Source organism: Chiloscyllium punctatum, chromosome 2 (assembly GCF_047496795.1).
Source record: "Chiloscyllium punctatum isolate Juve2018m chromosome 2, sChiPun1.3, whole genome shotgun sequence".
NCBI classification, from domain to species: Eukaryota; Metazoa; Chordata; class Chondrichthyes; order Orectolobiformes; family Hemiscylliidae; genus Chiloscyllium; species Chiloscyllium punctatum.
In genome coordinates, this window is record NC_092740.1 from 18,632,490 (window position 1) to 18,657,989 (window position 25,500).

The 25,500-nt window shown below is 46.0% G+C and overlaps 1 protein-coding gene across 2 annotated transcripts in view; it reads right to left on the reverse strand.

Annotated features, from left to right (window-relative positions):
- Positions 1 to 25,500, reverse strand: part of aadat (aminoadipate aminotransferase) — an 87,164-nt gene that overhangs the window by 42,285 nt on the left and 19,379 nt on the right. For both annotated transcript variants that reach the window (XM_072594554.1, XM_072594555.1), the window contains exons 5-7: positions 18,876 to 19,008; positions 13,964 to 14,038; positions 12,152 to 12,361 (exon numbers count right to left, since the gene is read on the reverse strand). In XM_072594554.1, the coding sequence (XP_072450655.1) occupies positions 12,152 to 12,361; positions 13,964 to 14,038; positions 18,876 to 19,008 (418 nt within the window). The remainder of the gene's footprint in view (positions 1 to 12,151; positions 12,362 to 13,963; positions 14,039 to 18,875; positions 19,009 to 25,500) is intronic.

Here is a 25,500-nt window from a genome sequence, read left to right on the forward strand (position 1 = left end):
GTGGGCAATACAAACAGGCCCAGCCAGTGACACCCACATCCAATAAATGAATTTTTAAAAAGTCTGGAATAGTGAGCTGATCTAGAATGTATCAGTGAGCAAGGACCCCGGGAGCGTTAATGGTGCTTTAGGACAGGTGAGGTAAACATTGAAGGTTGAGAAGACCAGGTTAGGATCAGAAGCAAACATAGTTTCTCTATTAAGATAGGAATGTAGGATATTTCCATGAATATACGTGTAAAACAAGACAGGAACTGGGGAGAACCAGATTAGTCGAATTTAAAGATTTGATAGTGGGGTAATTTCTCTGTGTGTGAGTTGCTGTGAAGCGCCGTTTTTGGGAAATAGGTTGATAAGTATTTTAAGATTTTTCAAACTGTGTTCTAAATCACGATTGTATGCTCTGATATTCAACATGTATGTAATAAACTTTTGTTGTTAAAGAAACATGGCAGCCTCATGTGAATATAGTTCAATGAGTGACCTCTACATTAACTAAACTAAAAATATGATCCATCAAGCCTGATTTCTGGGACCTAACAAGTCCAGATGGGACAGGCAACAAAGCAAAGTGGCTGAGCAGAGGCTGATAGTCAACTTAAGTCGCCATGAGGATGGCCTCAACCAGGACCTTGGGTTCATCTCACACTACAGGTGACCCCACTGCACTTAACACTCTCTCTCACACACGCACACACATGCACACACTCTTACATACTCACACACTCATGCAAACCCTCTCTCATATACAAGCTCTTTCTCATATGCACACACATACACCTTCTACACTCACACCCACACACACCCTCTCACAGGCTTATGCCCCATCACATTCACACACACACTTTACCAAGCATGTACACATGCAAACACACACTCTCTCACTAACTCTGTCTCTCTCCTGCGTGCGCACACACACACACAAGTTTATGGGGTAAATTTGTATTTGCAGATACATTCTATTTTGCTCAAAAAATGCAGAACCTGCAAGTAGTCAATGCAGGCAGTGAATCCATATAATATTTGTAAATTCCACTTTGGAAATAGAACCAGTCTGACTCAAGATTGGCCTGACTCACACCTTTAAGATATTGTCTGAGCTGAAATGTCACCTTTTATTATAAAAAAACTTAAATTTCCGTGAGAATGTGACTTAAAAGAAGTTCTGGGATTTAGATATTAAAAAACTGAAAGCAGCAAATCCATTCTGAAGGATGAAAGACTTAACAGTTATCTAGGTTTGTTCAATGTATCAATATATCATTATAATCTTATGCTATAAATTCTGTACTTTATGGTCCTGCTTCACAACCACCTAATGAAGAAGCAGCGCTTCAAAAGCTAGTGCTTCCAAGTAAACCTGTTGGTCTATAACCTGGTGTTGTGTGATTTCTAACTTTGTCCACCCCAACCCGGCACAGTGGTTAGCACTGCTACCTCACGGCGCGAGAGACCTGGGTTCAATTCCCACCGCAGGCGACTCTCTGTGTGGAGTTTGTACATTTCCCCCCATGTCAGCGTGGGTGTGCTCCAGTTTCCTCCCTTCATCCAAAATGTGCATGTTAGGTGAATTGGCCATGCTAAAGTTGCCTGTAGTGTTGGGTAAAGGTAGGGGGCTGGGTCTGGGTGGGTTGTGCTTTGGTGGGTCAGTGTGGACTTGTTGGGCTGAAGGGCCTGTTTCCACACTGTAAGTAATGTAATCTAATCAACGCAGCACCTCCAAATTATGAATCACACCAAGACAGTGTTGGCAAGAAGCTTAACACTGCCACCCACTGGTAAAATATAAATATTACAGATTTAAGATTTACTTGAATTAAGAAAAGCCATTTAATGCCAAGTTATCTATGTGATCAACCTGAACCAGTCCAAAGATGTGCAGGTTTAATTGGATTGGCCAGGCTAAATTGCCCATAGTGTATAGTGATGTGCAGGCTAGGTGGAATTAGCCATGGGGTATGCAGGGTTACAGGAGAGGGTAGGTGGTTGGTCTGAGTGGATGTTCTTCGAAGGGCCAGTGTGGACTTGATGGGCTGAATGACTTGCTTCCACACTGTAGGGATCTTATGGATGATTAGTTTCATGAAACAATACCTACTGTGGTTACTGTATACTTTTAATGTTTAACATGACCAGTTCATAAAGACATGCTCTTTTGGAATTTCATCGCCTCTTTTTGCTGAGGAGAGTGCAGGAGGAAATTAACTCTTTTGCTCAGCACTCTATACTGACTTTAGGTTCATTTAGCTCGGTTGGTTGGGCGGCTGGTTTGTGTTGAAGACTGACGAGTCAGGAGTGTGATAGAATACTTCCACTTGCCTGGATGGGTACAGCTCCAACATACACGAACAGTCACCATCCAGGCAAAGCAGCCCACTTGATTAGCACCACATCCACAAACATCTCCTCCCTTCACCACTGTCGCTCAGTAGTAGCAGTCTGTACCATCTACAAGATGCACTGCAGACAGCACCTTCCAAACCCACGACCACTTCCATCTAGAAGTACAAGGGCAACAGATATAAGGGAACACTGCCCCCTGCAAATTCCCCTCCAAGCCAGTCACAATCCTGACTTGGAAATATATCGCTGTTCCTTCAGTGTCACTGGGTCAATGTCATAAAATTCCCTCTCTAAGGGCATTGTGGGTCAACCTATAGCCCATGGACTGCAGCGGTTCAAGAAGGCAACTCTCCAACATCTTCTCAAAGACAACTAAAGATGGGTAATAAATGTTGGCCCAGCATTTCCTCAGGATGTTCTGATTCTAAAAAAAAATTTCCTTAGCTCTGTCTTAATTTGGCATCTCCTTATAATGAAGCAGTGATTCCCAGCTCTAGACTTGCCCATAAGAGGTAATATCCTATGTCTACTATGACAACAGAAATTTTATATTTCAGGGTTGGAGGATTTTGAGCTGGAGGGAGAGGTTGAGGCTATTTTCCCTGGAGTGTTGGAGGCTGAGGGATGACCTTATAGCGGTTTATAAAATTATGAGGGGTATGGTTAGGGTGCATAGCCAAGGGCTTTTCCCTGGGGTAGGGGAGTCCAAAACTAGATGGCAAAGGTTTAAGGTGAGAGGGGAAAAATTGAAAAGGGGCCTAAGGGGGTGATGAGTGTATGGAATAAGCTACCAGAGAAGTTGGTTGAGACTGGTACAATTATAAAATTTAAAAGGCATCCAGATGGGTACATGAACAGGAAAAGTTTATGGGCCAATTGTTGGAAAATGGGACTAGATTACTTTAGGATATCTGGTCAGAATGGACGAGTTGGACCGAAGGGTCTGTTTCCATACTGTACATCTCTAATCAAATTGCCTCTAATTCTTCTAAACTCTAGTGGATATAAGCCTCGTCTGCCCAATCTTTCCTCGTAAGAGAAATGAGCTATTAGTCTAGTAAACTTTCTCTGAACGGTCTCCAATGCATTTAGAACCTAACATAAATAAGGTGAACAGTACTGTGCACAGCGGTTCCGGTGTGGTCTCACCAATGCCTTATATAACTGCAGGATAACCTCCTCTACTTTTCATTCACGACCCCTCTCAATAACAGATAATACTGTATTTACTTCAATAATTATTTCCAGGATGTGTATACTAACCTTTGGTGATTCATGAATTCGTGTGGGGCGGCACGGTGACACAGCGGTTAGCACTGCTGCCTCACAGCACCAGAGAGCCGGGTTCAATTCCCAGCTCAGGTGACTGCGTGGAGGTTTGCACATTTTCCTCATATCTGTGCGGGATTCCTCCAGATGTTCGGTTTCCTCCCACGGTCCAAAAATGTGCAGGTTAGGTGAATTGGCCATGCTAAATTGCCCATAGTGTTAGGTGAAGGGGTAAATGTAGGGGAATGGGTCTGGGTGGGTAGCTCTTCGGAGGATCAGTGTGGACTTGTTAGGCCGAAGGGCCTGTTTTCACACTGTAAGTAATCTAATCATGAACTAGGACACCCAGATCCCTCTGTATCCCAGAACTCTGCAATCTCTCATTTCATTTTGATAACATGCTTCATTTTTATTCTTCCTGCTACATTGAACAGTTTTACATTTTCACACTTGGCATTCCTTTCCCCCCCCCCCTCACTTAACCAATCAATATTCATTTGTAGCCTCCTCATGTCCTCTTCACAAGTTACTTTCCTACCTATCTTCATATCGTCAGCCAACTTGGCAACCATATCTTTCGTAAGAACATAACACCATTAGGTACAGGAGCAGAATTGGGCCATTGGCAGATCAGCATCCAATCTGAATACATCACAGCGTGGTTTGGCAACTGCTCATCCCAAGACTGAAAGAAACTACGGAGATTCGTGAACACAACCCAATCCATCACATAAGACAGCCTTCTGTCCATTGACTCCATCTACACTTCCCAGTGCCTCTGTAAAGCCGCCAAAATAGTCAAAGACCCCTCCCACCTTGGTTACACTCTCTTCCATTGGGCAGAAGATATAAAAGTTTAAATCCATGTATAAATAGATTCAAGGACAGCTTCTTCCCCGCTGTTATCAGACCTTTCAATGGACCTCTCAAATATTAATTCTCACCTCTCTCTCTGCACCTTCTCTGTGGCTGAAACATTCTGCACTCTGTTCTGCTACCTTGATGCTCTTTGTATGATACATTCTGCCTGTTGAGCATGCATGCAAACCAATACTTTTCACTGTATCTTGGTACATGTGATAATAATAAATCAATCAATTCAGCCAATCAAGTCTACTCCACCATTCAATCATGTTTCTCAACTCTATTCTCCTACCTTCTCCCCATATCCCTTGTTCCCTTCAATAATCAAGAATCTATCTTTACCTTCAATACACTCAATGATTTTGCCTCCACAGCCCTCTGCAGCAATGGGTTCCACAGAGTCACCACCCTCTGGCTGAAGAAATTCCTCCTCATCTCAGTTCTAAAGGGTTGTCCCTTCACCCTGAGGCTGTGCCCTGGGATCCTAGACTCTCCTACTGGTGGAAACCTCTTCTTCATGTCCACTCTATCCAGGTGTCAATGTATTCTGGAAGTTTTAATTAGAGCCCTTTGCATCCTTCTAAACTCTGTTGAGTACAGATTCAGAATTCTCAACCCCATCTCATATGGTTGTATCATCGATAGTCACAGGTCAGGTGCCGGAAGATTGGAGGTTGGCAAACGTGGTGCCACTGTTTAAAAAGGGTGGTAAGGAGAAGCCAGGGAACTATAGACCAGAGAGCCTGACCTCAGTGGTGGGCAAGTTGTTGGAGGGAATCCTGAGGGACAGGATGTACATGCATTTGGAAAGGCAAGGACTGATTAGAGATACTCAACATGGCTTTGTGTGTGGGAAATCATGTCTCACAAACTTGATTGAGTTTTTTGAATACGTAACAAAGAGGCTTGATGAGGTCAGAATGGTAGATGAGATCCATATGGACTTCAGTAAGGCATTCAACAAGGTTCCCCATGGGAGACTGGTTAGCAAGGTTAGATCTCATGGAATACAGGGAGAACTAGCCATTTGGATACAGAACTGGCTCAAAGGTAGAAGACAGAGGGTGGTGGTGGAGGGTTGTTATTCAGACTGGAGGCCTGTGACTAGTGGAGTGCCTCAAGGATCGGTGCTGGGTCCACTACTTTTCATCATTTATATAAATGATTTGGATGTGAACATTAGAGGGATAGTTAGTAAGTTTGCAGATGACACCAAAATTGGAGGTGCAGTGGACAGCGAAGAGGGTTACCTCAGATTATAACAGGATTGGACCAGATGGGTCAATGGGCTGAGAAGTGGCAGATGGAGTTTAATTCAGATAAATGTGAGGTGCTGCATTTTGGGAAAGCAAATCTTAGCAGGACTTATACATTCATGGTAAGGTCCTAGGGAGTGTTGCTGAACAAAGAGATCTTGAAGTGCAGGTTTATAGCTCCTTGAAAGTAGAGTCACAGGTAGATAGGATAGTGAAGAAGGTGTTTGGTATGCTTTCCTTTATCAGTCAGAGGATTGAGTACAGGGTTGGGAGGTCATGTTGCGGCTATACAGGACATTAGGGAGCTATAGGGAGAGGCTGAACAGGCTGGGGCTGTTTTCCCTGGAGTGTCGGAAGCTAAGGTGTGGCCTGATAGAGGTTTATAAAATCATGGGGTGGGGGAGTCCAGAACGAGAGGGCATAGGTTTAGGGTGAGAGGGGAAAGAAATAAAAGAGACCTAAGGGGCAATTTTTTCACTTGGAGGGTGGTGAGTGTATGGAATGAGCTGCCAGAGGAAGTGGTGGAGGCTGGTACAATTGCAACATTTAAAAGGCATCTGGATGGGTATATGAATAGGAAGGGTTTGGAGGGATATGGGCCAGGTGCTGGCAGGTGGGACTAGATTGGGTTGGGATATCTGGTCAGCATGGACGGGTTGGACCGAAGGGTCTGTTTCCATGCTGTACATCTCTATGACTCCATGACAAGGTCTTCATCCTCAGGATCATTCTTGTAAACCTCCTCTGGACTCATTCCAATGACAGCACATCTTTCTTTCGATATGGGACCCAAAACTGCTCACACTATTCTATATGTGGTCTGACTAGAACCGATAAAGTTGCAGCAATACATCTCAGCTCTTGTATTCTAGCTCTCTCCAAAGGAATCCTAACACTGCATTTGCCTTCATAACTAGCAAATGAGTCTGCATGTTAAACTTAAAAAGAATTCTGAACTAGGTCTCCCAAGTCCTTTTATGGTTCAGATTTCCAAAGCCTTTCCCTGTTTAGAAAATAGTCCGCGCCTCTATTCTTCCATCAAAATGTATAACCTTATACTTTCACACACTGTATTTCATCTGCCACTTCTTTGCCCAGTCTTCTTGCCTGTCCAAGTCCTTCTGCAGCCTCCCTGCTTCCTTAACACTCCCTGCCTCTCCAGGCAAAAGTGAGGACTGCAGATGCTGGAAATCAGAGTCTAGATTAGAGTGGTGCTGAAAAATCACAGCAGGTCAGGCAGCATCTGAGGAGCAGGAAAATCGCCGTTTCAGGCAAAAGCCCTTCATTTGCCCGAAACGTCAATTTTCCTGCTCCTCAGATGCTGCCTGACTTGCTGTGCTTTTCCAGCACCACTATAATCTAGACTCCCTGTCTCTCCACGTATCTTTGTGTCATCTGCAAACTTAGCAACAATTCTCTCAGTTCCTTCATCCAGACTGTTAACATATGACATGAATAGTTGTGGTCCCTACTCTGTAGGTAACTGTACTAGCTTACTTCAATATCTTATCTTAGTCATATATATAAAGGCTCATGCCCTCTACTCTGTGGCACACCACTCGTTACATCTTGCCAACCAGAAAATGACCCATTTGTAGCTGCTTTGCTTTGCTGTTAGCTAGCCAACCTTCAGTGTGCTAGCATGTTACTCCTTCAGAATCAACTTCCATTTTTCATCATAATGTTTGGCACGTAGGATTTCTCAAACACTTCCTGGAAATTTAACATTTGACAATATTTGACATCAGTAAAATAGAACTTGCTTAGCTTGTATTTTTATAAAAGCTAAACATTAACTTGACATAACTGTTTCAAGAGTTCATGCCTCCAGCATGTGGTTCCACGACAAATGATTATACTAGCTTAACCTAACCGTGGTGTCATAATGAGTCAAAGCTACAGACTGGATTCAATGGGTCAAATGGGAATATTTTCAAGTTTAAAACAGAAATGGAAAAATTCAACAGCTCTGGCAGCATCTTTGGGGAGAAAGCAGAGTTAATGTTTCGGGTCCAGTGACCCATCTTCAGAAGGCATGACTTCCAGCATCCATCGTTCTTTCTTTTGTAAGCTATTTCTCTCACTACTTTCTTGTGCAAGTTTGCTAACTAATTACTTTGGATCGGTGAGCCTCATATCAAACTGAGATGGCAACATCATGAGGAAGGAGGTCACGGACTCGAGGTCCAGGCCCGAGGCAAGGATAAAAAAATCTGGACGAACATTACCGTGCTTTCTGGTTAACAATTTCCAACAGCTTCACGGTCACTTTTGCTGATCCTCCATTTTAACAAGAATAAGTTAAAATTTTCAACTGGTGGGATTCGAACTTGAGATAAAAAAACTGACACCTTTCTTCCATTCTTATCATAAAATTTTATAAGGAGCCTTTACACAATGAAATAATCTAACATGCTTCACAGAAATACGAGAAAGCCAGTTTTGACACTGAGCCACATAAGGGCACACTTTTTGGTCAAAAAAGTATGCTTTAAAAGAAGGTCTGAAAGGATGAAAGGGGTATAGAGAGATGCAAACGTATCAGGGGGTTTTAAACATCTTAGCGTCTAATTGGCTGAAGGCAAAACTAACAGCAATTAAAATTTAGTATGTCCTTGAGGCCTGAGTTAGGAGAATATAGGTATCTCCGAGTAATGTAAGTCTGGAACAGGGCACAGAGTCAGGAAGGGTGGAGTGATGGTGTGATCGGAAAATAAGGCTGAGAATTTTTTGAAAAAGCCCTGTACGCTACTTTCCTTTGAACCTGTGTAGATAAGTGAATACAGTGGTGAGAGGTGAACACAGTGTGGGCAGAGTTTCTGATGATGATTGAGTTTAGAATTAGAGACAAAAGCAGAAATTGGAGATGGGACTGTCAGCACTGCCAACCAATTTTCATCTACTTACGGTCCCCATAATCATTATTTATGCCTTCTTGGCTTAGTACTCTCCAGCCCTTTCTCTGAATGTCTTTCTCTCCCTCTGGACTGTGTTTCCACTTATCATTTAGCCCTACCTCCCGTCTTCAGCATATATACCACCTTTTCCTAGCTATTCTGCACACGTGAAGAAGGGTCACAGAAACCGAAAATGTTAACTCTGCTTTCTCTCCACAGAATGCAGCGAGACCTGCTGAGTTTCTCCATCAAATTTATATCTTTGCCTCAGATCCCCGGCATCCAGTGTTGTTTTCTTCCATTTTAGAATTTGAGAGGTTGTCTATTATGCGAGCCTCGAGATGACAGAAGGTTCGAATGAGAGCATCGGCAGTCAGTGTGCTGTGGCCGGGTGGAATTGGCCAAGGTTAGGTACCAAGAAGAGGTAGTCTTTGGGATGGTGCAGGCATGTGGTTGGAGCCTCTCTGGAGGTGGCGGGGAGATGGGGTAAATCATTTGGAAAGGTTGCTTGGAGAGACACCCAACCCCTCTTACCACCACTGCAATGACCTGCATGGGAAAGGTCCATGGGGTTGTTTTTGGATTCACCAGCAATTAAGGCCCTTAAATAGCTGCTTAATGACTTCAACTCAACATTTCCCAAATCAACAGCCTGCCCAGCAAGCATGAAAAAGGAGCTAGTTTGCTGACTGAGACACCACAGCTACCGACCACAGTGATTGTAATGCTGAGTTCCCTGATTGGAGCTGTTAACCTGGGAGCCCTGGCTGACAGATAGAAACAGGAGTGTCAGGGGTTCTGCTCACTTGAGGAGCTGGCTCTGAGGAAATTGGACCAGTGTCATGGAGTGAATAAAGGGTGACTCAGTGACAGGAGTCCAGCCTTTGTGGAGTTATTTCACCAGGTTTGGTGAGGGGCAGCCCCTTCGGTTGCCCCAATCAGAGCCACGACAGGCAGGCAAAGAGGTGGCCTCTGAAAGCCCAGCCTTTGCCTCTGACCAGCATGACATACTGTGGGGTGGGGTTGGTGGTAACGTCACTGGGTCAGTAATCCTAGGCTAATGTTCTGGTGAATCTGTTTCTGTTTGAATCCCACTATGGCAGATGGTGAAATTTAAATTCAAATCCAAAATCTGGGATAAAATAAAAGATAGACTGTGAAAACACTGTTGATCGTTGTTAAAAACAACAGGCAGTTTAAACCCATCAGACATCCTTAGCTGGTCTGGCCTACATGGGACTCAAGATCTACAATAATATGATTGACTCTTAAGTGCCCTCTGGGCAATAAATGTTGCCCTAATCAGTGACACCTGCTTCCTGCGGACGAACAAAACCACCCTCTCCCTGTGACCCTCACCTCAAGAGAACAGGACAAACAAGACTTACCTACTCATCACATGAAAAGTAGGCCATGACTAGTGGGCTTTAAGACCCAGAAGCTGACAGCCTCTGATTGGTCAGCAGCTCCTGGTGGCCAGGGTCACTGGTGTCAAAGCGTGTCATACCTCTTATTTAATCATCAAAAAAATCCATTTGTTCTTCTTTCTTTTGTCCTGTTTGAAATGAGTCAGTGACTTTGGGAGAGAAGCTTTCAAAGAGGGACAAGAAAATGCCTAACAACATCTAATTATAGGCAGGGTTTTGGAAGGGATCCAATACTGAAAGTTGCTGAGCAACAGCTTCTGGACTAAGTTGGTGCATGTTTTGCCACAAACTTGGAAGCTGTGGGAGGCTGGAATAAGCTGGTAATGGGGAAAAATGTCTCATTTTTCTCAGTAAGCTAAAATAAGCTTGGCGTTGAAGAAATATTTATGAGGTATTAACTGAGGATTGGAAAACAAAAGTTTCAGAAATCGATCTTCTGATCTCCTCAAACTCTGAAAGGTGAATTATTAACTTAGCTGTAAAATCTGACCTGCAACCCACACTAAGCATCTTTCATTGCTTATTGACAAGCGACTGAAGGGATTGTGAGAAAGTCGTCTCAATATACTCTTTTAGTTTAGACTCTTGATCAACACACGTTCTCCCCATCTTTTCAATCACAATTGCTCTGCAGAGCTGTGTCATTTTGTTCTGTCTCTGTATGAACGTGTGTTTGTTTGGGATTAAGGGGATACAATTTAAATCTGCATCGTCTGTCAGGGGGTTTGAGACAGAAACCTTCATAACAGTTATGGAGTATCCAGATGTGGACTTGTGATACCAAGACAGACAGGGCTATGGGCCCAGTGCTGCAAAATGGGACTCAAGAGGTGCTTATTTTTGAATAGTTAGGTGCAGACTTGATTCGCCGAAAAGGCCTTATTCTGTGCTGTAGGCCTCTATGACTCAGTAGCTTAGTTAATAATCTGTTTGCCACTTTTAAAAAATAATACATTTGTTCACAATAAAAAATGTTTCCTTCAAGCTTACTGAAGAAGCTTTTTAAAAGCCTATTCCTGTTATTCAGAAAAAAGAGAAACTAATTGATCATTTTTGGTAAACAAGATGTTGACACTGCTGGTATGGCTCACAGAGTGGGGAGGGGTGAATTTCGATTTTGATTTTTGTAACACTATTCTGTTCCAATTACAGCCTGCCTCTATGCATAAGTGGAGTTCATATTATCATAAAATCCCTACGGTGTGGAAGCAGTCCATTTGGCCCACTGTGTCTAAATCAACCCTCTGAAGAGTATCCCACGCAGACCCACCCCCCTATCCCGAAAACCCTGCATTTCCCATGACTAACCCATCCAGCCTGCAAATCTCTGGACACGATGGACAAGTTAGCACGGCCAACTCACCTAACCTGCACATCTTTGGATTGTGGGAGGAAACCAGAGCACCCGGAGGAAACCCACACAGACACAGGGAGAACGTGCAAACTCCACACGGTCGCCTGAAGGTGGAATCAAACCTGGGTCCTTGGCGCAGTGAGGCAGCAGTGCGAACTACTGAGCCACCGTGCCACCCTAAATCCATTGTGGGCTCTATGCAGTACAGCATATTGAATCATAGAATGGTTCCAGCTTAGAGGGAGGCCAATCAGTCTACGGTATTCATGCTGGCTTTCTGGGAGAGGTTCTCAGCCAGTTCCATTTCCCCTTCCCTAGCTCCATATGCAATGTTCCACTCCCCTTCTGATGGGAAGTTGAATTGGATAATACAACCCTGCTCTTATGAATGGCAGCAACCCTTCATCAATGTACCATTTCCCTTAGGTTAAAGCAGCAGGGGTTGGCTACAATGGCAAGAAGTGGTGGGGTGTGTTAACCTTGCCACAAACATTATTTGTGTCCAAATGCAAAGTGACTTTTACAGTTGATTTAATGAAGAATTTGCTGAACAGGAGCAGCCAAACACACACACGAAAATACCTTAATTGCTGCATTTGCAAAATACTTTTCGGTTACTCGTGATAAAATGTCATACAAATGGACCGCGTGTGCCTGTTAGAGATGGCTGATTGTGTATGACGACCTCTTTAAAACATTACAGCTACCTGACCGTCTAGGAATATCTGGCATTTGCCATACCTGGTACACCTCCCGCTTCCGATCAGCTGTCATGGAAGCTCCAGTTGGGTTTCCACCATTTGGAATTGTGTACAAAATCCTTGGTACGTCGGAATCCGGATTCTTCGCCTCCTCTGGTGCCCACTTTGAAAGGATTTCTGACAGGGATTCAGGAATGAGTCCGTGTTCATCACTCAAAATGCTGAGGATCTTGCAGCCTAGAGGTCTGAGCTGAGTAGAAACAAGTAAGAGCAGAGACTTACTGATTGGCACCTTCCTCAACGCAGTAAAGAGCAATTCCTGGCCCAGCGCTGGCGAATGAATTAGTGGTTTGTTAAAAGAAGTGCTCCTCCCCTCAGCTGGTAACAACGCTGATTAATGTAGATCTTGAGTGAGAATGTTTCTCAGACTCAGCCCAGGGGCTATGCAGATTGTCGATCTCAGCCAATCTGATTATTCAACTGCCCTAGCTCCCACGGTAGGAAGGTGGTGCTAGTGGTGGTTGGAATGAATAATCAATCCCTCATCAGGATGGATCATCCATCTGACTGGGATAGAAGAACGTGCAGGGAAGAGTGCTAGGTTCAGGTCAGCGCAAGGCCTGGTCCTGCCAGCATCAGGCAGAGGTACGGGAAGGTGAATGAAGCATAGAAAATCAGAGTAGGAGTAGGCCACTCAGCCCTTCCAGCCTGCTTCACCATTCAATAAGATCATGGCCAATTCACCTGGCCTGCACACCTTTGGACTGTGGGAGGAAACCTGGGCACCCGGAGGAAACCCATGCAGACACAGGGAGAACAATCAAACTCTACACAGACAGTTGCTTAAGGGTGGAAGTGAACCTGGGTCCCTGGTGCCATGAGGCAGCAGGGCTAACTACTGAGCCACCATGCAGACCCTAACTTCAATACTACCTTTTATGTTCTCAGGATGTCTAGCTAATGGAGTAGAATGGCTGTTATAATGCAGGGAAACAGCGAAATCCATTGATCTCTAGCGAGCTCTCACAACCAGCAACATGACAATGACTGGAGATACAGCATGGTTGTGGTGATGTTGATTGTTAATCAGGACAATACAGCAGGGACAATAACCCTGCTAGTGTTTAAATAGTGCGGGAGGGGATCTTTTATGTCCACCTGACTGATTAACGAGGGAGAAAATGTTCCCATTCATGATGGGGTCAAGAAGGAGCATGCACAGATTTAACCAATTCATAAACAAAGGAAAAAAAAGCAATTTGAGGAAAACCATTTTTCCACAATAATTGTTTAGAGCCTAGAGTATATAGCCTGACAATGTGCTGGAGGCAGCTTCCCTTAGAATATTGAGAAAGGAATCGGATGGTTATTTGATTAGGAAGAATACACAGGGTTGTGGGGAGAAGACAGAAGAATGCAATGAGGTGAGATACTCATATGGCTGATTGGCGCCTCGAATGTGGGCTGCATGGTCTTCCTCTGCACTGTAATGACGCTGTGACCCTGCGTGGACAGGAAAGCGCTTTATTTTATAAATGGGATGAGGGCATCGCTGGCTAGGCCAGCGTTACTGACCTTCCCAGAAGGCTGTTTAAGAGTCATAAGGATGGCAGTTAAAAGACGTTAATGAACCAGATGGGTTTTTCCAACAATCGACAATGATTTCATGGTCAACATTAGACTGTTTTCTCCCCATTGAATTCAAATTCCACCAGCTGCCAGGTCAGAATTCAAACCCAGGTCCTCAGGACATTACTAGGGCCTCTGGGTTAATAGTCCTGTGGTAATATTACTATGCCATTGCCTCCCCTTTGAATTGGCCCTTTGCAAGCAAACATCAGGCACTTCTTACTGCTGATAATGTCCCAGGATATGTTGGTGTGTCGAGAAGAATGAAGTCACCAGGAGCTAGGAGCATCTCAAATACCTGGAGAGGGAACACAGAAATCCATGTGAGAAGGTTTGAGAGCAACCTCCTTCCTAAACATCACATCACCATGTCACCTTACAGGAGAAACGGACAATAGACAATAGACAATAGGCAATAGATGCAGGAGTAGGGCATTCAGCCCTTCGAGCCTGCACCGCCATTCAATATGATCATGGCTGATCATTCCCAATCAGTATCCTAGGACAAAGGCCTTTATCCAGCATTCCCCATTAGCTTTAATAGTGAATATTATTTACTAGCAGAGATCCACAAAACGTTTACATTGCATTTAATAAGATAACAACTCAATCTTCCATCTTTCCTACTGTAGTGATTGGAACCAGGTGGATCTTATTGACTATGAGATCCTTGATTAGGATCTTTAACCTGGGCCTGGCTGACCAGTATAAACTGGGGATATTGTCCACATTTCCATGTGAACTGGTTGTGGGGTTTGGGGTTTGGCCTTGCTGCCCCTTTCCCCTGGAAGTTGCTGCTTCTTGCAAACTGCTGTTTATTGTTCATTGGTGCCAGCTTGTTTGTACTTTGTACAGTTTAATACAATACAAAAAAGGGAAATAAAGTTTTTTTCACTGTATCTTACACACACGAATGTGAGTGCTGGGGAGTACAAGCACTTCTGCTCGAATGGCAATAGTGTGGGGGAAACACAACAAAAAGAAAAGAATATAACTGGGGAAAAATAAAGTCAAAATATGGGATTCAGAATCTCCTCACTTCGGGGACTGACTCTGAGCTGGCTGGTCTCAGCCAATGTACTGTGTAAATGTAAATAAAGGGTGACTTGGTGATGGAATACTGTCGTCTGTGCAGTTATATCATGTATGCATTCCACCCCACCCCACCCCACCCCACCCCATCCCATGCTGACTTCTCTCAGCTCACACCCCCCATCCCATTCGTATGTCTCGCCTGCTTTAAAAAATACTTGGATGAGCCTTTAATGTAGGCAAGGCTACGGGCCTAGTGTTGGAAAGTGGGATTAGTCTGGATAGTAGTTCATTTTATTGGATTAGATTAGATTCCCTGCAGTGTGGAAACAGGCCCTTCGGCCCAACCAGTCCACACTGACCCTCTGAAAAGTAACCCATCCAGACCAATTTCCCTCTGACTAATGCACCTAGCACGTAGGGCAATTTATCTGACCTGCACAACTTTGGACTGTGGAAGGAAACTGGAGCACCCGGAGAAAATCCATGCAGACATGGAGAGAATATGCAAACAGTCGCCCGAGGCTGGAATTGAACCTGGGACCCTGGTGCTGTGAGGTTGGCAGTACTAACCACTGAGCCACCATGTTGGCACAGACTGAATGGGCTGAAGGGCCTCTTTTGTACTGTATGGTTCTATGGTCTGGCTATCTCAGCCTTAAATGATGGGGCACAAAACCACCAAGGTAGAATATCCCATCGATTCACAACTGGTTGCACCAAAAAATGTCTCCTCATCTTATCTGTGAAATGATCCACTGGGTTCCAGGTTCCTCAGCCCCTTTCTTCAACTCATTCATGGGATGTGGGCATCACTGGCCAGGCCAGCATTTATTGCCCATCCCTAATTGCCCAGAGGGCAACTAAGAGTCAACCACATTGCTGTGGGTCTGGAGTCACATATCGGCCAGACTGGGCGAGGATGGCAATTTGCATTCCTGAAGGAGATTAATACACATGATGAGCTTTTCATGACAATTGACCATGGATTCATGGTCGGCTTCAGACTCTGAACTGCTGAATTTTATCAAATTGAAACACTATCATCTGCCATGACAGGGTTTGAGCCTGGGTCCCCAGAATATTACCTGGGTCTCACATCCCGCACCTCCGCCCTCAGATCCCACCCCTCCAACCGTAACAAGGACAGTACGCCCCTGGTGCTCACCTTCCACCTTACCAACCTTCGCATAAACCAAATCATCCATCGACATTTCCGCCACCAGGGATATATTTCCCTCCCGAGCCCTTTCCGCCTTCCGCAAAGACTGTTCCCTCCGTGACTACCTGGTCAGGTCCACGTCCCTCTACGACCCACCCTCCCATCCTGGCACTTTCCCCTGCCACCGCAGGAACTGTAAAACCTGTGCCCACACCTCCTCCCTCACCTCTATCCAAGGCCCTAAAGGAGTCTTCCACATCCAACAACGTTTTACTTGCACATTCACTAATATCATTTATTGTATCCGTTGCTCCCGATGTGGTCTCCTCTACATTGGGGAGACTGGGCGCCTCCTAGCAGAGCACTTTAGGGAACATCTCCGGGACACCCGCACCAATCAACCAAACCACCCCGTGGCCCAATATTTCAACTCCCCCTCTCACTCTGCCGAGGACATGGAGGTCCTGGGCCTTCTTCACCGCCGCTCCCTCACCACCAGACGCCCAGAGGAAGAACGCCTCATCTTCCGCCTCGGAACACTTCAACCCCAGGGCATCAATGTGGACTTCAACAGTTTCCTCATTTCCCCTTCCCCCACCTCACCCTAGTTCTAAACTTCCAGCTCAACACTGTCCCCCTGACTTGTCCGGACTTGTCCTACCTGCCTATTTCCTTTTCCACCTATCCACTCCACCCTCTCCTCCCTGACCTATCACCTTCATCCCCTCCCCCACTCACCCATTGTACTCTATGCTACTTTCTCCCCACCTCCACCCTCCTCTAGCTTATCTCTCCACGCTTCAGGCTCACTGCCTTTATTCCTGATGAAGGGCTTTTGCCCGAAACATCGATTTCGCTGCTCATCGGATGCTGCCTGAACTGCTGTGGTCTTCCAGCACCACTAATCCAGAATCCAGTCTCTGGATCAATAGTCAAGTGATAATACATTGAAAGGGCCATCACCTCCTGTTTTTTAAGAAAGGATACACTTGTATTGGAGGCAGGACAGTGAAGGCACACCAAATTGGGCCCTCACACTGGTGGGGGTGAGAGCGTAGCTTGCTCAATGGTATGGAACTCCATAAATTGGCCCTATATTCTGTACAGTTTGGTTCAATGAGATCACCTCTTTGAACAGGGCTCTGAGGGCTTTAACAGAGCAGATGCCGAGAGACTGTTTCTGCTGGGCAGGGAATCTTAAACACGGGGAGGGGGGAGGGGACACAGTATCAGGAGAAGGAGCTGAACATTTTGAATAGTAATGAGAAATGACTCAGACTCAAAAGATTGCAAATCAATGGGGGAACTTGCTACCCTCGAGGGTTGTGGATGCTCCAACGCTGACTATATTTAAAACTGGGATTGATAGATTCTTTTGGTTTCTCAGGGAAATAGAGAGTGGGAGACAAAGTGGAGTTCAACCTTAAGTTTGTACAGGAGAACAGAGCCAGCTGGCCTGACCATATGACCGACTCCTCTTAATTCTTACATTCTCGTATTTTCACTACATTTACTCCATTGCAAATTGGCAGCTACTCTTGGGGATAGTCTCCCTGACAATTGTAAGGCAGCACGGTGGCACAGTGGTTAGCACTGCTGCCTCACAGCGCCAGAGACCAGGGTTCAATTCCCACCTCAGGCGACTGACTGTGTGGAGTTTGCACGTTCTCCCCGTGTCTGCGTGGGTTTGCTCCGGTTTCCTCCCACAGTCCAAAGATGTGCAGGTCAGGTGGATTGGCCATGCTAAATTGCCCGTAGTGTTAGGTAAGGGGTAGATGTAGGGGTATGGGTGGGTTACGCTTCGGCAGGGAGGTGTGGACTTGTTGGGCCGAAGGGCCTGTTTCCACACTGTAAGTAATCTAATCTAATAAGACTGTCAGACAAAATGAACAGAAATAGGCCTTTCAGCCCATTGAATCTGCTGCCCCTTTCAATGAGATCCTAATAATTCTGAATCGCAATTTCCTAACCTTTCCCAATAATACATGATTCTCTCCCTGATTAACAATCTGAGAAATCGGAACCTTGAATATACTTAATGAACCAGCCTCGATAGTGCTGAGAGTTAGAGAGTCACAGAGATGTACAGCACGGAAACAGACCCTTCGGTCCAACTTGTCCATACCGACCAGATATTTCAACCCAATCCGGCCCATATCTCTCCAAACCCTTCCTAATCATATACCCATTCAGGTGCCCTTTAAATGTTTCAATTGTACCAGCCTCCATCACTTACTCTGGCAGCTCATTCCATACACGTACCATCATCTGCGTGAAACAATTGCCTCTCAGGTCTCTTTTATATCTTTCCCCTCTAACCGTAAACCTTTGCCCTCTAGTTCTGATCTCCCCCACCCCAGGAGATTTTGTCCATTTCTCCTATCCAAACCCCCCATTGATTTTATAAACCTCTATCTGGTCACCCCCTCAGCCGCTTGACACTCCAGGGAAAACAGCCCCAGCCCATTCAACACCTTCCTGTAGGTCAAATCCTCCAACCCTGGCAATATCCTTTGTGGTAAAGAAGTCCACAGATTCGTGCATCTCTTGAGAGAAGAAATTCCTCCTCATCTCCCACTTATTCTGAGAATTATCGCTTGTTTGCATATAGAAGAAGAAGAAACTTCCTTAACATCGTCGCATGCCATCCTGACTTGGAACTATAATCGCTGTTCTCTCAAAGTTACTGGGCCAAGAAATTCCTCTCCTAACAGCACACCCACAACTCCCCTATGACTGCAGAAGTCCAGGAAAGTGGCTCAGCATTGCCTCCTCCAGGGGATTGGCAATAAAAGCTGCCACAGCCAGAGGAGCCATGTCCCACGTGTATCTTTTTGTGTTTATTATCCATTAGATGCTTTTTGCTTTGGAAACTGCCCCACCCTTCAATATTTTATTTAGTTGGCAACTTTCCAGACAGCCTGTGCAGTAATTGCCGCACCTTACTTAATCCCTCCTGACTGCCGTTGGTGACACAGAGCTCCATCTGTCCTCGATCAGGACTGTAGTTGATGGTTGGAGGATTATGAACACGCTTTTGCAGATCCTTCATCCAGGAGACTAATTCTGGAATTCTGTAACACACACCAGCACACAAGCAATTATGTTTACCACTTCAGAGCTCTCACCCTCTCAAAGATCACAGTATTATCAGTTCAGAAGTCAGAATGATTTAAACAAATAGTGAAATTCATTTCCTCATTGACAATAAAACAAAAATTCAGGCATGGTCTAAATTTCTCTGTAATTAATGACCTGATGTTTCATTCTCACGTTTTTCAAAGCTGAGGCAGTGCTTTGGAAGTCAAATCTGTCCCTGGAGTTGTCATAAAAACTAAACATTCTAACAAAGTACATAAAGTCCCCAGTTTCCTTGACTTTCAGACCTTGGTTGATCGGAAGCATGGTATAGGTTTCAGTAATGAACAAGAATGACACATGAACAAATTCTAGAGTCATAGAGATGTACAGCATGGAAACAGACCCTTCAGTCCAACCCGTCCATGCCGACCAGATATCCCAACCCAATCTAGTCCCACCTGCCAGCACCCGGCCCATATCCCTCCAAACCCTTGCTATAAATATACTCATCTAGATGCCTTTAAAATGTTGCAATTGTAGCAGCCTCCACACTTGCTCTGGCAGCTCATTCCATACACGTACCATCGTCTGCATGAAAAGGTTGCCCCTTAGGTCTCTTTTATATCTTTCCCCTCTCACCCTAAACCTATGCCCTCTAGTTCTGGACTCCCCTACCCAGGGAAAAGACTGTCTATTTATCCTATCCATGCATCTCATAATTTTGTAAACCTCTATAAGGTCAACCTTTAACCTCCGACACTCCAGGGAAAACAGCCCCAGCCTCTTCAGCCTCTTCCCTATAGCTCAAATCCTCCAACCCTGGCAACATCCTTGTAAATCTTTTCTGAACCCTTTCAAGCCTCAACATCTTTCCGATAGGAAGGAGACCAGAATTGCATGCAATATTCCAACAGTGGCCTAACTAATGTCCTGTACAGCTGCAACATGACCTCCCAACTCCTCTACTCAATACTCCGACCAATAAACAAAAGTATGCCAAACGCTTTCTGCACCATCCTATCTACCTGCGACTCCACATATGAACGTGCACTCCAAGGTCTCTTTGTTCAGCAACACTCCCTAGGACCTTACCATTAAGTGTGTAAGTCCTGCTCTGATTTGCTTTCCCAAAATGCAACATCTCACATTTATCTGAATTAAACTCCATCTGCCACTTCTCAGCCCATTGGTCCATCTGGTCCAGATCCTGTTGTAATCTGAGGTAACCCTCTTCGTTGTCCACTACACCTCCAATTTTGGTGTCATCTGCAAACTTAGTAACTGTAACTCTTATTCTCACAGCCAAATCATTTATATAACTGACGAAAAGTAGTAGACCCAGCAACAATCCTTGTGGCACTCCACTGGTCACAGGCCTCCAGTCTGAAAAACAACCCTCTACTACCACCCTCTGTCTTCTACCTTTGAGCCAGTTCTGTATCCAAATGGCTAGTTCTCCCTGTATTCCGTGAGATCTAACCTTGCTAACCAGTCTCCCATGGGGAACCTTGTCGAATGCCTTACTGAAGTCCATATAGATCACGTCCACTGCTCTGCCCTCATCAATCTTCTCTGTTACCTCTTCAAAAATCTCAATCAAGTTTGTGATACATGATTTCCCATGCACAAAGCCATGCTGACTATCCCTAATCAGCTCGTGCCTTTCCAAACACAACCGCCTCCATGATCGCCAGGAAGACCATCGCCGACAGATTCGCGGCCTCTGCGGGGTCCACGGCTATCGGGAACAACACCGTTTCTGCCATCGCCACAGCCACTTCTGCCCCCAGTGACATCACTCACCTGCACAATGACCATGCTGAATGCGTCTCCGCCCCCACGCCGATCTCCGTCACCATGCCTAACCCCGCCCCCACGCTGATCTCCATTCACACGCCTAACCCCGCCCCCACGCCGAACCCCACCCCCTCCCCGATCTCCGTCCCTACCCCTGATTCCCGCCCCCACGCCTAACCCCGCCCCCACTCCCAGCTCCAGCCCCACACCAGGTCCCAGATCCTAGCTCCCAGCCCTGCCGTGTTTTCACCATACCTCCAGAACTACCCCTCTCTGAGGATGAAAGATCAGTCCTCGGCAGACGCCTCACCTTCATTCCCCTACGCTCTCGGATTAATGCGTTCAACACGCGGCGAGACATCAAACAATTCTTCCGCCGCCTTCGCCTCCGCGTCTACTTCTTCAACCAGGATTCTCGCCCACCCTCTGACGACCCCTTCTCCTGCCTCCAACACACCCCATCCACCTGGACACCCTGTGCTGGCCTCTTACTTGCCCTCGATCTCTTCATAGCCAACTGCCGCCATGACATTAACCGCCTCAACCTCGCCACCCCTCTCACCCACTCCAACCTCTCACCCTCGGAAGGTGCAGCCCTCCACTCCCTCTGCTCCAACCCCAACCTCATGATCAAACCGGCAGACAAGGGAGGCGCGGTAGTAGTTTGGCGCACCGACCTTTACACCGCTGAGGCTAAACGCCAGCTCGCGGACACCACCTCCGACTGCCCCCTTGACCATGACCCCACCTCCCACCACCAAACCATCATCTCCCAGACCATCCATAACCTCATCACCTCAGGGGATCTCCCATCCACCGCCTCCAACCTCATAGTCCCATAACCCCGCACCGCCCATTTCTCCCTCCTGCCCAAAATCCACAAACCTGACTGCCCCGGCCGACCCATTGTCTCAGCCCGCTCCTGCCCCACCGAACTCATCTCTGCATACCTCCACACGGTCCTGTCCCCCTTAGTCCAAGAGCTCCCCACCTACATTCGGGACACCACCTACGCCCTTCACGTCCTCGATGATTTTCGCTTCCCTGGTCCCTAACGCCTTATCTTCACCATGGACATCCAGTCCCTGTACACCTCCATCCCCCATCATGAAGGACTCAAAGCCCTCCGCTTCTTCCTTTCCCGCCGTACCAACCAGTACCCTTCCACTGACACCCTCCTTCGACTGACTGAACTGATCCTCACCCTGAACAACTTCTCTTTCCAATCCTACCACTTCCTCCAAACCAAAGGAGTAGCCATGGGCACCCGCATGGGCCCCAGCTATGCCTGCCTCTTCGTAGGATATGTGGAACAGTCCATCTTCCGCAGCTACACTGGCACCACCCCCCCACCTTTTCCTCCGCTACATCGATGACTGTATCGGCGCTGCCTCGTGCTCCCACGAGGAGGTTGAACAGTTCATCCACTTTACCAATACTTTCTACCCTGACCTCAAATTTACCTGGACCATCTCAGACGCCTCCCTCCCCTTCCTAGACCTCTCTATTTCTATCTCAGACGACCAAATCAACACGGACATTTACTATAAACCGACCGACTCCCACAGCTACCTCGACTACACCTCCTCCCACCCTGCCCCCTGTAAAAACGCCATCCCATATTCCCAATTCCTTCATCTCCGCCGCATCTGCTCCCAGGAGGACCAGTTCCAATACCATACAACCCAGATGGCCTCCTTCTTCAAAGATCGCAATTTCCTCCCAGATGTGATCGACGATGCTCTCCACCCCATCTCCTCCACTTCCCGCTCCTCTGCCCTTGAGCCCTGCCCCTCCAATCGCCACCAGGACAGAACCCCACTGGTCCTCACCTACCACCCTACCAACCTCCATATACATCGTACCATCCGTCATCATTTCCGCCACCTCCAAACGGACCCCACCATCAGGGATATATTTCCCTCCCCTCCCCTATCAGCGTTCTGGAAAGACCACTCCCTCCATGACTCCCTTGTCAGGTCCACATGCCCCACCAACCCAAACTCCACTCATGGCACCTTCCCCTGCAACTGCAAGAAATGCAAAACTTGTGCCCACACCTCCCCCCCTTACCTCCCTCCAAGGCCCCAAGGGATCCTTCCATATCTGCCACAAATTCACCTGCACCTCCACACACATCATTTACTGCACCCGATGTGGCCTCCTCTACATTGGGGAGACAGGCCGCCTACTTGCGGAACGTTTCAGAGAACACCTCTGGGACACCTGGACCGACCAACGCAACCACCCTGTGGCTCATCCCTTCAACTCCCCCTCCCACTCCACCAAGGACATGCAGGTCCTTGGACTCCTCCATCGCCAGACCATAGCAACACGACGGCTGGAAGAAGAGCACCTCATCTTCTGCCTGGGAACCCTCCAACCACAAGGGATGAACTCAGATTTCTCCAGTTTCCTCATTTCCCCTCCCCCCACCTTGTCTCAGTCCCAACCCTCAAACTCAGCACCACCTTCCTAAACTGCAATCTTCTTCCTGACCTCTCCGCCCCCACCCCCACTCTGGCCTATCACCCTCACTTTAACCTCCTTCCACCTATCGCATTTCCAACGCCCCTCCCCCAAGTCCCTCCTCCCTACCTTTTATCTTAGCCTGAATGGCACACTCTCCTGATTCCTGAAGAAGGGCTCATGCCCGAGACATCGATTCTCCTGCTCCTTGGATGCTACCTGACCTGCTGCGCTTTTCCAGCAACACATTTTCAGCTCTGATCTCCAGCATCTGCAGTCCTCACTTTCTCCTTTCCAAGTACATGTACATGCTGTCCCTCAGGATTCCCTCCAACAACTTGCCCACCACCGATGTCAGACTCACTGGTCTATAGTTCCCTGGCTTGTCCCTACCATCCTTCTTAAAAAGCAGCACCACGTTTGCCAACCTCCAGTCCACGGTACCTCACCTGTGACTATCGATGATACAAATATCTCAGCAAGAGGCCCAGCAATCACTTCTCTAGCTTCCCACAGAGTTCCAGGGTACACAGTTAATGATTCTGGAATTTAAAAGCTTTTCTAACGATGACTATTGTTGTAAAAGCGCATCTCGTTCACTAATGTCCTATATAAATGGAAATCTGCCATCTTTACCTGGGAGTCCAGACACACAGCAATGTAGTTAACTCTTATTTTCCCTCTGAATTGGCTGAAAGGTTGCACCTGAAACATCGACTTCTCCACCTCCTGATGCTGCCTATCTTACTGTGTTCTCCCAGAATCCTGCTTGACTACCACTGAATTGACCCAAGCAAACTTCCCAGTTCAATGCAAATAGGGACAGCCAACAAATGCATCTTGTTAGAAACGGATACGTTTCATGAATGAATAAACAAAAAAAAACTATAAGTGTTTAGTACTGGAGGATATGGTATAAAATGAGATATTTCATGAGGGGAAGACTCCTTGCTCCCAATAAGGGATTGAAGTGGAGTGTAAATCTATCCAACAAATGGAATTGTCATAGATCAAAATCTGGGACTGATGGCTTTTAACTAAAACAAAAAGAGATTCGAGGATAGGAGGCAGAGAGGAGACCAGACACCGTGCTGTGGTCCTGAAGAATTCAGATGGGCTGAACAGCTTCTTAGAGATTCAACAGCAACGATGATGATGAGGAACAGCAACCCTTCCCAAATCTCAGGGAGACACCGCACAGGAGAGACCCTTCAGCCCATTTGGCTCGGGCTTGCAGGGAGAAGCTGCATCACTCTAGTTATAAATGAACATCTATGAACTGCTGACATATCACCAGTTAAAATTCTAACCCCTGATAAAACTCCATACATTCCACACATGTGCGTATACACACACACACTCATACATACAGTCACACACACATATACACACACACTCACTCATATATACACAGTTAGACGTACACACACACACACAGAAAGACACAAAAACATTGGTGTTCTGAATGGAAAGCAAAAACTGGGAAGTTTGATGGCCCCTGCCCACAGAGTTTACTAAGAGGTCCTTTTTGCTGTTACACTGGGTCTGGTGTTTCTGCTGGACCAACTGTAGTCACCATTGTGCAACTGCTGTGACCCCAGATTCACCTGGTACTTACACCTGTGTAGTGATAAGACATCAGTCTGAAGCCTGAAACTTTGCATGCATTATGCTGAAAGGTGGATCATTCATGCTTTCGTTAATATTATTCCTTTCAGAATTTTAAACTAGCAACATTGGGATTTGGTTTGAAGGGGTTTAATGATTAACTTGTAATGGTTTCTGAAGCCATCTTATTTAGCAATAGCATGAAAAAGACAGCTTTTGGAGGCTAATCAGAATTTGTTTAATTACAACACATTTTTGGAGCAAACTGAGTGGTGCAGTATAAAGTTAGAAGAATCTTGAATTATTATTTTTTGTCTTAAGGGAAATACCTATTGTTTCAAAAGTCTTTGATTGGGCTTTACTGAAGTCTTACAGAGGTATTTTTGGAAGTTTGGTCAGTAAAGTAGTTTCTTCTGAGGAAGTTAGATCGTTGAAAACTGTTAAGAAATCAGTTACTTCAATGTAAGGAGCTTAGTTTGAAAGTTCCAAACAAGAAGTGTTTGGTCAAGACTCTGGAAGTATTAATTGAAACTGAGACAGTCCAAACTCAGTTGTGTGAATACTCAAGGAAGAGGATATCACTCTGTCAAGACTGGGAATTGAGAGAAATA